Source organism: Doryrhamphus excisus, chromosome 9 (genome assembly GCF_030265055.1).
Source record: "Doryrhamphus excisus isolate RoL2022-K1 chromosome 9, RoL_Dexc_1.0, whole genome shotgun sequence".
NCBI lineage: Eukaryota > Metazoa > Chordata > Actinopteri > Syngnathiformes > Syngnathidae > Doryrhamphus > Doryrhamphus excisus.
The window spans coordinates 13,817,865-13,833,033 of NC_080474.1; the positions used below are offsets into that span (position 1 = coordinate 13,817,865).

Sequence of the window (15,169 nt, forward strand, 5' to 3'; positions counted from 1 at the left end):
CAAATTGTATATGCATGTTGGAAAAAATATTATTTTATTTGAAACATAGAATATAATCCAATGGTTGTTTGTCTCTATGTGCCCTGTGATTGGCAATTGACCAGTCCAGGCCTCTCGCCCCAAGACAGCTGGGATAGGCTCCTGCACCCCCGCGACCCTCGTGAGGAAAAAGCGGTAGAAAATTAATGAATGATTGTTGGAAAAAATATGATTTTATTTGAAACATAGAATATAATCCAATGGTTGTTTGTCTATATGTGCCCTATCATTGGCAATTGACCAGTCCAGGGTGTACCCCGCCTCTCGCCTCAAGACAGCTGGGATAGGCTCCATCACCCCCCGCGACCCTCGTGAGGAAAAAGCGGTAGAAAATGAATGAATGAATGTTGGAAAAATATGATTTTATTTGAAACCCAGAATATAATCCAATGGTTGTTTGTCTATATGTGCCCTGTGATTGGCTGGCGACCAGTCCAGGGTGTACCCCGCCTCTTGCCTGAAGACAGCTGGGATAGGCTCAAGCACCCCCGCGACCCTCGTGAGGATAAGCGGTAGAAAATGAATGAATGAATGAATATAATCCCACGTTTTTTTACATGTTTGTTGTTTCATTGTGCAGCCTTCCCACTTTGTCCTGTGGTCCTTGAACGCACCTCAAAAGGGAAGGTTTGATGATATTATTGAGCGCTAATGTGCATATTTGTTCAGTGCACAATCTGAAGTTAATTCATGCTAGCCCACTGCTTGTCACCCACACACCAAAGACGTTATATTTTTCTCCCTGTAAAACTAACTCCATGTATTGATGGTGACTGTATCCATTTGTGCTTTGTGTCTTGTTTTACACAGAATATACAAAAATAAACAGAATCAGAACATGACGCTTTAGAACAAACTGGTCCGTGGATCCAATGAAGTCAGGGGCCACCATTCATTCAGTCCATTCATGGACCGGATTTGGCCCGCGGGTCGCTCATTAAACAACCAAGCCCTAAGGAAACTGCAGCCTTGCTGGTTTCCACCGTGCTGCCCTCCGCCATGTTGGCTCTGAACGTATTAACCCGCCTCAAAGAACTCTGGGAATCTTCCCGGAGCCAACATGGAGGACTCAGGGCGCCAGTTTCATAACCGCTGTGTGGGGGCGGAGCTTAGCTTTCTGGGTTGCTCGGCGGAGCTGAACGAGGAGGCTTTGGGTCACACGGACGGACGACATTGATGTGGGGGTAGAAAAGACGAACCCACGGCCGTGGACGACACGGATCGCTTGTGGATCGTTCGCTGACAAGGAAGAGGACCCAGAAGAGCAGGCGACGGTGTGCCAGCACATCTCGGCTGAACACGAAAAGGTTGTAAATCTGTGGGATCTCGGGATGTGAAGACCTGTGTAAAACCTACCTGGATCACGCGTGTAAACTCCACTTTTCACCTCCCTTGTGGACATAAATCAAAGTGGACCCAAACCAGCTCTGTTTGTAATGCTGGCAGGAGTGTGGCTTTCTTTTTGACACCGGAGTGTGCCATCTGGAAAGCTGGGAAAGGCGGGGCCGAACTAGTGGTCTCCCACACCGGGATTACCGAGCTCCCCCTCCGCCGCTTCATACCCAGCGACGACGCGGATTCCTGGGGGGGAGCCGGGGAGTTTCCACCGACGTTTACCGGGAACTAACAACCGAAGACACCGCCTCCGTTGGGCGTGAGCGGCGTCTGTCAGTCATTGCTGTCAACGGTCACCTGGTCGTGGCCATTTTTCGTACCGATTTTGGAGCCTAACCCGATTGGGGGCGCATTTATATTTCGGGATTTTTGCACCCCCTCCCCTGTCGGACTAGGACTATGGCGGACGACGACATTCTATTTGAAGATGTATACGAGCTCTGCGAGGTGATCGGCAAGTAAGTATTGCATTGCTAGCCAATACAGTGCATTTTTATTCATTCTTTCTAGTGTCCATGTAGCCTTTTCATCGACCTTTGAACCTTTCCCTTCACACAGCTCTGTAATGTTTTTATGGCACTCATAATAACAGTTGTTACATTCCCCACTTTTATTGCCAGCATGGCTTTAAGTTCAATTACACTTGCACTAGATGCTTCAAGTGATCCCAGTTGGTAACTTTCTGCACAGATTAAAGGATACACACACATAAGACCATCCTGAGTCATGTACACCACACACACACACACACACACATGTGGTCATGGTTAAGGAGTGACTTCATGTTCTTCCAGGCCAGTTGGAATAATAATCATCCCCAAAAAGGGTGTAGGTATGAGGGTGTGTTTTCCTGGAGAATGGCTCACCATGCATTAACCGTGCAATGCATAAAGCTCAAGAGATGGATGCTTGAGTGACAAGGCTGGCTTGGGCCGGAATCGACTCGAGTCAAGTTTCGGTGACCCCCCCGACTTGACAGTAAATCAAGGCTCAACTTGACTTGATTTGAGGTATGACGATTGGACGGCGGTTGAGATTGTGACGACAGCAACAGTCAAGGTCCTTGACGCTGTATTCATTTGTCGTTAGTTTTTATTGTGCTATCTTGCAAGAATTAGCTCGACGTTGTTGGTTGTAGGCAGCTAGGAGACCAGGGTTCAATTCCACCCTCGGGCATCTCTGTGTGGAGTTTGCATGTTGCCCCCGTGCATGCGTGGGTTTTCTTCGGGTACTCCGGTTTCCTCCCACATTCCAAAAACATGCTAGGTTAATTGACGACTCCAAATTGTCCATCGGTATGAATGTGAGTGTGAATGGTTGTTTGTCTATATGTGCCCTGTGATAGGCTGGGATAGGCTCCAGCACCCCCGCGACCCTCGTGAGGAAAAAGCGGTAGAAAATGAATGAATGAATGTTGGTTGTAGGTTAAAAGGAAATTCAATGGTTGTAATAATTGTTACATTATTGAGGTGTAGTGTTGATAAAATGAGACAAGCAGCTAGTGAGATGTTGTTACTCTGCCAAATAAATCTAGTTTTTTTTAGTGTCAGCTGCTACAATAACAATATCATTGTAGCTTGGTTAATATACAGGTCAGTTACAGTATGGAAATGGTACCAAAATAGCTAGGTCCCATGACTTGCATTGTTAACTTGCTCATACTAACTTGTTTTGTGTCGTTACAATGCACAGAAAAGCAAAAGAAATGTTTATTATGTGGAGTGTCTATGGTGGGCGGGGTGTTGTTTGCCACAATTTTTTATGTAGTTAACATTGTAAAGCTGTTAACTACAGCTTTTTTTGCATGTTTTTTGTGGCGTGGCGCTGATTAAAAACTGCAAAAAATAAGCAAGTTTTGAGTGCCCCTCAACTTTTTCACATTTTTAGTTGGAAGGTTTTTTTTGTTGTTGTTTTTTTGTTGCACCTAAAATGGGCATTATATCTGCGGACAAATACTGTAGTGACACTGTGCTGTCAGAGCAGGTAAAAGTCAGGTTGACTGGTTTTAGGTCACATCGCATTGACTTGTTTCTTTAGTCAAGTCAAGCTTATTTATATAGCCTTTAATCACAAAAGAGTCTCAAAGGGCTTTACAAGCTGGCAACTATCGACGACATTCCCTGATCTGAACCCCCATAGGGGCAAGGAAAAAAGTCAAAACCCCATTTGGGAGGAAAAAAGAAACCTTGAGAAGGAACTGTAGAGGGTTAGTCAACCGCACATCGAGGGATGATCAACCGCCAAAGTGTGGCAGTGCCTCTTAAGACGTGGACCACCTCAGATCTTGTCCTATTCTGTCAGGGCAGGTTCGAACCCGAATAAAAATGTCTCGAGAGCCCACATACTTCTTTATGGCTTTCGGGATTGTCAAAAGACCGCCTTGTTGTGAGCGGTTTCTGGACGGTAGCATAGAGTACAACTTGGTCAACCAACTACGAAGGTGCCAACCTATGTAATATTTTATAGGCAAGTAACAGAACCTTAAAGTTGCATCTTAAGTAAACTGGGAGCCAGTCCAAGTTGGCAAGTACTGGAGGAATATGGCCGAATTTATACGTCATTCCGGAGGAGTCATACTGCGGCATTTTGTACTAACCGTAGGCTTTAAAACTAGACATTGGAAGGCCAGAAAGCAGCACATTATTGTAATCAAGGTGAGACGTGACAAATGATGGTATCGGGTCTTTGTGTCAGTAGTGGATAGAATAGGCCGTATCACATTCTTGGCGAATCGAATATCACATTGAGATTTTTTACTGAGTCACCTTGGGTAAAGATGCTTTTAGTGAAACTGTCCTTAAACAGGCAACTCTACTTAACTGCGCCAATAATCAAAATCTCAGTTTTGTCATGGTTTAAGAGTAAAAAGTTACAGGACAATCCATTGTTTTATATCAATGAGACACGCCTCGAGATTAGAGCAGTTCCGTGGGTCAGTTAGGTTTAATGGCACTGTCAACTGGCATGATATGTTACTTGCTATGTTGTCCTGCTGAACTGAAAAAGACCTTGGAAAAGCCAAATAGAGGCACCGGTAGGGCTAAAATTTTATGGTGTATGGTCAAATTACAGGCTATTATCACAGTTTTCAAAGGCAATGATCTCATTTACTACATTTTCAGTTTCACATTTTAGTATGGACACAATCAAATGTTGTTACCCATCTGATCAATACATAAAATGTCAGATGTGTTTTATAGTGGGATGTTATTTATTTACCTAAAATAAAACATTGCAAGGAAAATCGAAGATCAAACAAAATTTTGCTTAAATAATCAGAGCAGAGCAAGTGGATCTCCTTGGAATCCAGTCTTTGTGATGATTTGAATTTTAAGTGTTATTGTTAGTCATACATGGTGGATCGAGGACTGGTTCTAAACTACTAATAAATCGTACGACAATCTGACTTGTTACAACTGGATTTTCCATGCATTTTGTGGATGAGCAACACAAACTGATCATGTCTGAATGCGCCCGTGTCACAAAAGCATACACTCAGGTTGAATAAATAATACATACAATTACAAGCAGATACTATAAACTGCAGTAGACTTCTGTGATATTTTTAGTATTTCATATGCAATTAACTGTAAATGTTCCCTCGCTGCTGCTGACTAATAACGCAAACCTGCATAAACGTTTGTTTATGCTAGCGTGTTTATTTCTAAGGGGCCCGTCCTCTGCAGGCGTTTATTCACATCCTCACCTTTTTGTTTTGAAAATAGCTCCAGTACCTACATCACACTGGGAGGACTTAGCAGTATGTTATCACAGCGTTTCACCAAAGGAGCATAGTGGAATGAAAGATGGAGGGGAGAGAGGGGGGGGACTATGGCTGTCGAGAGAGTTTTTATTTCTCTTTTGAGGGGAAGAGTTTTTCTGCTTTGAGCGACACGTGAAGAGGCGAGCGTCATCTAAAGCTTTGGGAGCGCGAACCTGACAGTCGTCGTCAGTCAATGAAAGTCACTACGGTCTTCGAGAGTGTCTTGACGGGGCGATAAGAGTGGCAAGTGCGTGTTTAGGGCAGGCCTAAAAAATGATGTCTTGCTCTTGAAACACAGGAGCCAAAAGAATCCTCTCTCGCCTCCTGCCAGCCATGCTGTCTCCATCGTGGGCCAGTAGAAAGTCTCAAATACAAGCCAGTTGTACAAACACACATGCGTGTCTTCTTACTAATTTAAGTGAATTATAGCCTGTGGCCTTCCAATACCAGGCAGCCACTAGTTTCCTGTGTTCGCTTTACTTTGCTGTATTTATTCTGTAAAGACTTATAGCCAATGTGATGAAGAACACTGCTATATTAGTCCTGAGTACATATTTTACTTTGGGATGGTGCCACCGAAATTAATGATGTTTCATTGCTGTATTGAGAAGATTGAATCTCAAGATTGATTAATTGATTGATTGATTTTTGTTGTTGTTGACTGCAGCAAAGCAGTGTACTTCATTAATCATTAACTCCACAACTAATTTTCTACCGCTTATCATTATGAGTGTCGCAGGCGTGCTGGAGCCTATCCCAGCTGTCTTCGGGAAAGAGGCGGGGTACACCCTGAACTGGTCGCCAGCCAATCATAGGGCACATATAGACAAACAACCATTCACACTCACATTCATACCTATTAATTGTGAGTCGCCAATTAACCTAGCATGTTTTTGGAATGTGGGAGGAAACCGGAGTACCCGGAGAAAACTCATGCATGCACGGGGAGAACATGCAAACTCCAATCGAACCCTGGTCTCCTAGTTGTGAGGTCTGCGCGCTAACCACTAGACCGCCATGCCGCCCCCAATGACAGTTCAATACTTTGTAACGTATTCCTAATGGAGATGATGGTCACCCACCAGAAGACTCAGTGGTGACACAAGGGGTGATGCTTGAGGGAGTCGAACAAGATGCCAAGTTGTGTGACCAGGCTTGAGAACATGCAAACTCCACACAAAGATGGCGGAGGGTGGAACACAATCGATCATAATTGTGATTACAATAATCTATCACAGCATTGTTCAAATTTGCCTGCCTTTCTACCGTTATTTTTGTTGTAAGTGCTTACATAGACGATCACCACTTATCAATTTCACCCTCCGCCATGTTTTGTGAGATAAAAAATAACGACATAGCACCATAACACAGGTGATTTCTTCTTTTTAAATTTTCACCTGACTCCCGTGGTTAATTACATTGTGAAACTGTGTAGTGGAAACTTTCTTGTCAGTGGCAATCTGTCACAATGAATATTTGAATATTTCAAGTGTAACTAAGCTAACCACTGTTGAAAACAAAATAAATTATTCATTATTTGATGATATGTGGTCAAAGTCGCTTCATAGCAAATCTTCTGAAGCTTTAGCCCTACTGTGCTAGGCAACCAGGATAGAAATGTGTGTATTGCCAACTTGCCACTCTTCTAATACTACTACTGTACATTGTTATATTTCCAGGTCTATGGTTATGATCACACTATTTGTCTTGTCTTGTTGCTGGTAGCCTTGTATTGTGTAGTAGTGTTGGTAAAAAAATGGCAATGAAAAAGCACTTGTGTAGTAAATCCTTGAAAGATTATCTTTCGATATTTGCTAATGTTTTGCGAAATTAACGGAAATCTCTCAAGCTATGTCAACTTTTTTTGTGGAAAAACAAGGTTTGTGCAACTTAAGGCAGTGATTTTCAACAACTGTGCCGTGGCACACAAGTGTGCCGTGAGAAATTGTCAGGTGTGCCGTGAGGAATTATTCAATATCACTTTTTTAATTAACATGTATTAATAATTTTCTGCAAATATTATGTCATTGTCGCGTATCATTGGTGTAAAGACTGGCAGAGCAATGCAATATTCGTCCGTGTGGCAACACTAATAGACTTCACTAATAGACTTAGTGATGCACGTGAGAGGTAGTGGTGACATTTTGTAATATTGTTGTTTAAATTTGTATGCGGATCAAAAGGATCTGCTGTGGCGAGTCCATAATCAGGAAAAAGCTGAAAGAAGCAAATAATGTTGGTTATTGGTGTGCTGCAAAATTTTTCCAACATAAAAAAGCGTGCCGTGGCTCAAAAAAGGTTGAAAAACACTGACTTAAGGCATTATTTTTGGCTTCCATGTTGTACAACATCAGTGCGCATTTGACTGTAATTGACACATATGTACCTACCTCAAAGATATGATTCCAGGAGAAGCAAACCAAGCGATGCGGTAATGATGCGGAGAGGTAAATAGTGTTCCAAAGACTAAAGCAGAAAAGAATGAGGACAGCCAGTCTGAGATGGTTGATGCATGATGGTCCTGGTCGCCAAGGAAGGAGGTGGTCCATTAGCTTGACTCCCACGTTAAGACATCCTATGCCTCGGGGGGCCACACTCTCTTCCTCTCAGACACTTGGCAACAACGTGGTCATTTTTTTATAGCAGCTCCGATGCATTAAAGTGATTACGAGGCAAACATGTGTCTGCACGTGCTGTTAATAGAGCCAAGATAGCCATCTGAATGGACACATTGAAGATTTAACAGTAGCGGCTGTCCTATAACTTACTATATTGCTGTAGGGATGATTTACTCCAGTGGGAGGGAGAGAAATTCCCCATCATTTGCATACCTCACAGCGTAGGAGGATGCTTGGGGGTGGAGGCTGCGTGGAGCCTGAATATAAAATATATTATCATGTGTTGCACACACACATATGCAGTATATATTGTTTAGTTCAGGGGTATCAAACACGCGGCCCGCGGGCCAAATGTGGCCCGCAGGACACTAGTTTGAGGCCCCCGCCTTGATATATAAGTTTAATGTTAGTGCGGCCCGCGCAAGTTTGATATGGATGCTGTATGGTATCATGTACCCAGAAAAAAATATTATGTTTGATTAATGTTCATGTTAAAGGTTAAATAACTGTTAATAGTTGTCCTCCCTATCCGTGTGGAAGTGGTAAGTTTTTGGCTATTTAAGTTTAAAGGAAATAACTTGAAGGCTACCGTTTAGGTCGCTAGCTCTCTAGTTTGCGAGTTAGCATGTGTCTCAAGACCCTGCAGTTGCGCAATATGTTGTAAATAAAAAGAGTATAAATAAACTATAGTCGTATTTTGTCATGTCTACAGGGCTCTAATAATGCTTTGTTAATTTTAATCTGAAAAAAAATAATTAGTCTACCCACCAACTATATGTGGTTTCTTAAGTTTTTATCTTTTGCCGTTTTATTATTATTATTATATTTATTTATTTATTTATTACTGATTGATTGATTTTCTTTTCTTTTCATCTTATTTTGTGTAGAAAAATAAAAAGTAAGATATTTGAGAACAGTGGAATGTTTTATCAGAGCTTTTCTTGTAGAAAATTGGAACCAAAGCGAAGTTTTTTAAATGTTTTTGTTTTTAATAAATGCGTTTTTTTTGGGGGGGGGAAACCTGATGTGGCCCAGTCTTTCTGAGTTTGAGACCCCTGGTTTAGTTATAGTTTATTTACAGTAGTTATACACAGAGTGTTTAAATAAAATATAATTTTAATGCAATCTTAATCAAACTTTCCGCTCAACTTATCCGTGATGGCTGACTAAAATAAAAAAAAATAAACAAACATACTGATGATCGCTTTGAATAAAATCACCATCGTGCCCAAGTACTGTAATTGTCTTTTCTTTGTTGCTTCTCTGCTGGTGACTCACGTCACCGCCTCTCTGCTCCCATCATCATAAATCCACATTAATAAGGAGTCTGCAGACGTTACTGAATAAAAAAAAATGTTATTCAATGCCTTTGGCACTTAGAGAATGTAAACAAAAGCAAATTCTTGCACATTGCAGATGATTCAGTGGAAATGTTGTTTATACTAAAGGATTTTTGAGTGGTCATCCTGTGCACAACGTCTTGAGCTAAATTTGTGTAATGAGGTGTGACTGTAAATGAGCGCTGACTGGTTTAAAATACAAAATAGTGCTAAGGCTGAAGGGAGACTAGGCTTTGAGGGAGTTATTAAAGCGGAAATGTAGAGATTACGCTACGGGACCATTTGTTAATCAGCTGTGAGCTCCCCTAAAACAGCTAGTTGTTGTGACTGAATGGGGTCCCAGGCCTTGTAGGGGGGCTACACATGTGTTTTGTTGCTTCCTCCAGGGTGCTCATATGTGCTGTGTAGCAGTGTGTGTATGTGCGTGTGTGTGTGTGCAAGCAGCTTGTATAATATAATCTTAGCCACTCTGTTGGGGTTCCGGGGGGCAGAGAAAATGTGCTGAAAGGCTGGTTCCGGCACGCACAATTACACATAGATGATATAGCAGAGAGATCTCACACTCGGCCACTTAAAATATTTATGCATTCCCATCAAACCGGACTAAATACCACCCCCCCTTAGACCTTTGATGCTCCCAGTGGTAGGAAAAAAAAAAAAAAAACAAGCCTGGTCACACAACTTGGCATCTTGTTCGACTCCCTCAAGCATCACCCCTTGTGTCACCACTGAGTCTTCTGGTGGGTGACCATCATCTCCATTAGGAATACATTACAAAGTATTGAACTGTCATTGGGGGCGGCAATTTTCTTCTCTGCAGAAAAAGCAACATTTCTCTGTTTATTTGGTCAAAATAAGTTTTTTTCAAAACACCATCCTATGGTTTACTGGCGATTTATAAAGTCCCAAAAAGGCTAGAAACAAACTTTTTTTTTCTGATGAAAGAAGATCTAAGGAGACCAGGGTTCAATTCCACCCTCGGCCATCTCTGTGTGGAGTTTGCATGTTCTCCCCGTGCATGCGTGGATTTTCTTCAGGTACTCCGGTTTCCTCCCACATTGACTCCAAATTGTTCATAGGTATGAATGTGAGTGTGAATGGTTGTTTGTCTATATATGCCCTGTGATTGGCTGGCGACTAGTCCAGGCTGTACCCCGCCTCTCGCCCGAAGACAGCTGGGATAGGCTCCATGAATTAATGAAAGAAGATCTCCGTCTTAGTTTTCTTAGTTTCAATGTTTATATAGTCCTAAAAATATATGTAATATATATAATAATAATAATAACAATAATAATAATAATAATAATAATAATAATAATAATAATAATAATAATAAAATATTAAAATTATATATTAAAAATTAAAAACTGCCCGTTTGGACCTGTCTTTTTTGAAAATGGCTGGCAGTGAATGAGTTCACCAATAGCAAACTAGCGAGCTAACTATAATTACCCTCCAATTTATTCATTCATTCATTCATTTTTTACCGCTTTTTTCTCACGAGGGTCGCGGGGGGTGCTGGAGCCTATCCCAGCTGTCTTCAGGCGAGAGTCGGGGTACACCCTGGACTGGTCGCCAGCCAATCACAGGGCACATATAGACAAACAACCATTCACACTCACATTCATACCTATGGACAATTTGGAGTCACCAATTAACCTAGCATGTTTTTGGAATGTGGGAGGAAACCGGAGTACCCGGAGAAAACCCACGCATGCACGGGGAGAACATGCCATCTCCACACAGAGATGGCCGAGGGTGGAATTGGTCTCCTAGCTGTGAGGTCTGCGTGCTAACCACTCGACCGCCGTGCCGCCCCCAATTTATTCACTGTATTCTAAACGAGTTAAAAAGAGTTAAAACAGGGAAAAAAAGACAAAGAAGCCAAAAATGTCCAACTTCCACACTGAATGCGAGGAGAGCTTCTTTTCACTATGCTGCAGATGATTCCATGCAGTGTTCAATAATGGAACATTACTGATGCAAAATTGTAGCTGACTTATGATTAAGTGCAAAATAAATAGACTTTTGACAGAGTGGGGCACTCGGGTGTAGTATATTCTCTTCTGATTTCCACGGTACAGTCCCCAGCTGAAGTTGTAACTTTTAAATCACATCTTTTGTTGGCAAGTCTGAAAAGTAAGATAGTTGCCACCAGGAACGCATTTGTCGATGTTACTTTGTCTCTTGTCTATTTATGCTCAAATCGCTCCTCTGGCATGCCTGGGATTTTCTTTTTTACATTGTCTTCCTGAAACAAAGAGTATAAAAGCTTAGAGAGTGACAGAATCACAAAACAACAGCGTGACGGGTGACAAGTCCTCAGAGGCTGGTAATAACGGCTGGTAGCTGCTGTGTAAACATTATGCAATATGAACGCAGTCTTCTGCTTTTAAAATAATTGGACAGGACTTTCTGTTTTGATATCTACGGAATAAGCCATTTACGGTGTAAGTTACTGTTCTTTTTTTTTTGCACTCAGGAAAACATAATGAGCTTTCTGTTTAAGTCTTAAGCAGAATGCCATTAAGGTTTCTTTATGGTTCTCAGAGGTAAGAAGCAAGCAGTGACTACAACAGCCTTCTGACCTGGTCACAGAACGCCCATGTTAGCTGACCGAGGATACAATATTGTTCCCCCGCAGATGTTACGGGTCCCAGGATATGGCACCACAGTAACAAAATAATACAGTAATCTGTAAGGACAGATATGGATGGACAGCAGTGAGGACACGGAGCAGCAACATCTTCGTCCAGATTGCGTCTCCTATTAAAACTTGATTCATTTCAAGAATTACAATATACAATAATTGGTCACGAGTGGGCGGCACGGCGGTCGAGTGGTTAGCGCGCAGACCTCACAGCTAGGAGACCAGGGTTCAAGTCCACTCTCGGCCATCTCTGTGTGGAGTTTGCATGTTCTCCCCGTGCATGCGTGGGTTTTCTCCGGGTACTCCGGTTTCCTCCCACATTCCAAAAACATGCTAGGTTAATTGGCGACTCCAAATTGTCCATAGGTATGAATGTGAGTGTGAATGGTTGTTTGTCTATATGTGCCTTGTGATTGGCTGGCAACCAGTCCAGGGTGTATCCCGCCTCTCGCCCAAAGACAGCTGGGATAGGCTCCAGCACCCCCGCGACCCTCATGAGGAAAAGCGGTAGAAAATGAATGAATGAGTGAATGAATGGTCACGAGTGTGTGCAGGAGCTCAATAACTACAGTAAACCTCGGATATATCGGATTCGATTGTTCCCACTGGTTTTGTCCGATATAAGCGAAATCCGTTATATGCGTATACCGGAAAATGTCGGTTTTACGCATATATCGGATTTATATCCGGTATATGCGTAAATCGGATTTTATCCATTATAAAAAGGCACTTCCTTGACTATGTTTCCAATGTACCTGGACTGGGCAATGAAAAGAGACGTAAGGTAATGAGAATGTAACTTTATTGGACTCTGAGCATAACAAATTGTTAATTAAGCTAGGCCCTGTTACGCCCGTCAGGCCTACGTTATTTCCAATAGTGAGGTTAAGATCTCATTCACTGCTGTGCTAGTATTATTGACGTCACTCACTTTTATATTTGTCCTAAATCTGGAGCCAGGAGAAAGACAATAGCCAGTGACATCAACAAGATTAGCATAACGATGCGGCCATCCGATATATGCGAGGGAAATTTAATGGAAATGCATTGGAACGGGACTGGAGATTTTGTCCGAAATCCGTTATAAAAAATCCGATATATGCAATGAATTTTTATTGGAAATGCATTACAGAAAAATCAGTTCTTTTTTATCTGTCCGTTGTGAGCGAATTTCCGATATATCCGAGTCCGATATATCCGAGGTTTACTGTACCTTCAATGAACCTGCCTGTGAGACAAGGCTGAGGGCCATCTAAACCCAAAATGGCCGCCACACTGTAATAACTGTCGTCTAAACTGCGTCCTAGCCGGACGCTACTAATAAGCTTGCTCTATTTTAAAAAAAAAGCTTAACAATATCATATGAGCTACGAATTATGAATTTACAGAGATTGAATTTGTTCCTCTTAACAACAACTGACCTGTAAGGACAACAGATATGGATGGACAGCAGTGAGGACACGGAGCAGCAAAACCTCTGTCCAGATTGCGTCTGAGCGTTGGCGGAAGTCCACGCCTCAATGCAATCTTGGCACAACAGCTCCCGAGACAAAGGTTCCACCTGAGTACTGCCCCCACTGTGTAATACTATTAGTTTTACATTTTTTCACCGTATAAAGTCATAAAAAAAAATAGATGTGTATATTTTTTTGGTGTATGACACAGAGATGGTTTGTGGTCTATTTGTTGTGCTGCTGAGATATGCCTCACACCCCATGTTGGATGCAGCAATGTTTCATTCTCACCACATCCACATGAAAATGAAAAGCTTAGGTGGTCCAAAAATCTATTGAGATCTTGTCCAATCCTAGCTTGATTTTAATTAGTCTTTGAAAGGTCATGTTGTTGTGTTGGAATTTAACCAGAAGCACAAGATCCTGGAGTGTGTGCTGGTGTGTGTATGTAATGCAATAGAAGGCTTTATTAGGTCATAGCCCACACACACAAAGAGATGCTGTGTGGGGGCGAGTCAGCACATTCTCCGCCCTGACAACCTATGGGCCCTGGTGGTCAAGTAATAGATAATTGTTCAAAGTAAGCCAGTGGATTAAGTCTGGAAAGATTTTGAAACAAGGGCTACGCGGTGAGGGAGTGGTTAGCGTACAGGCCACACAGCTATGAGACTCTGGTTTGATTCTCCGTTCAGGCGTCTGTGTGGAGTTTGCATGTTCTCCCCGTGCATACGTGGGTTTTTTCCGGGTACTCCGGTTTCCTCCCACATTCCAAAAACATACTAGGTTAATTGGTTAATTCCAAATTGTCCATAGGTATGAATGTGAGTGTGAATGGTTGTTTGTCTATATGTGCCCTGTGATTGGCTGGCGACCAGTCCAGGGTACCCGAAGACAGCTGGGATAGGCTCCAGAATGCCCGGGACCCTCGTGAGGATAAGCGGTACAGAAAATGGATGGAAGGTTTTTAAAACAAAATCATCAGTCCGAGGATATCTTTCTCCATCGTACACATCAGCTGAAAAATGTACATATAGAATGTATGTTTGTAATGTTCACCACTGTAAAGTTCACCACTTGTATGGTGACGGGGCAGCTCTGTGGTCGAGTGGTTAGCGCGCAGACCTCACAGCTAGGAGACCAGGTTTTCAATTCCACCCTCGGCCATCTCTGTGTGGAGTTTGCATGTCTCCCCGTGCATGCGTGGGTTTTCTCCGGGTACTGCGGTTTCCTCCCACATTCTAAAAACGGTATGAATTATTAAAAAAAAAAAAAAAACAACAAAAAAACCTTAAACTGTATTATGGAAAGCAGGAAGTGAACAAATGTAACAGTTACTCATTGTAAAAGTATCAGATGGAGGGGTAGAATGGTTGTTTGTCTATATGTGCCCTGTGATTGGCTGGCGACCAGTCCAGGGTGTACCCCGCCTCTCGCCCGAAGACAGCTGGGATAGGCTCCAGCACCCCCGCGACCCTCGTGAGGAAAAAGCGGTAGAAAATGAATGAATGAATGTATGGTGATGCTGGAATATGGTACTCTAACACCTTGGGTGTATTCTTCTTTTCTTAACATCGCCTACCTGAACTGATGATCCTTCTTTTGGAGTAAATGAATAGCTGATTCTGATTCTGAAATGCATGAAACACAGAATCATGTGAGATAGGGAAAGAGAGTTGGAAGTGTTTGCTGGCCAATGGCCTCGTTCTCACAGCGGCCATCCAGTCGCCAGTGGCAGCAAGCTTGAAGGCCCGCTGCTAAATTGCAGTAATAGATTACACTATTTGGGCTCTGTTCAGGTCTTTTGTCTCTAAAGATACTTTCATTCTGCTCAGCATTCATTTATGGTAATAATGGTAATAGTTTTGTTTTATTTGAACATGCATCAGATTACAATTGAGTGCATCACATAA

At 42.4% G+C, this 15,169-nt stretch overlaps 1 protein-coding gene across 17 annotated transcripts in view; it reads left to right on the forward strand.

The window, feature by feature from the left end:
• Window positions 1-1,061: 1,061 nt before the first annotated feature.
• caska (calcium/calmodulin-dependent serine protein kinase a) overlaps window positions 1,062-15,169 on the forward strand; it is a 92,709-nt gene continuing 78,601 nt past the window's right edge. For 4 of the 17 annotated variants that reach the window (XM_058082880.1, XM_058082883.1, XM_058082884.1 and 1 more), the window contains exon 1: window positions 1,064-1,892. In XM_058082880.1, coding sequence (XP_057938863.1) covers window positions 1,834-1,892 — 59 coding nt within the window. In that variant the 5' untranslated portion in view covers window positions 1,064-1,833. Of the gene's footprint in view, window positions 1,893-15,169 lie in introns of all 17 variants that reach the window. The other 13 variants (XM_058082887.1, XM_058082878.1, XM_058082889.1 and 10 more) reach the window with 6 other exon arrangements.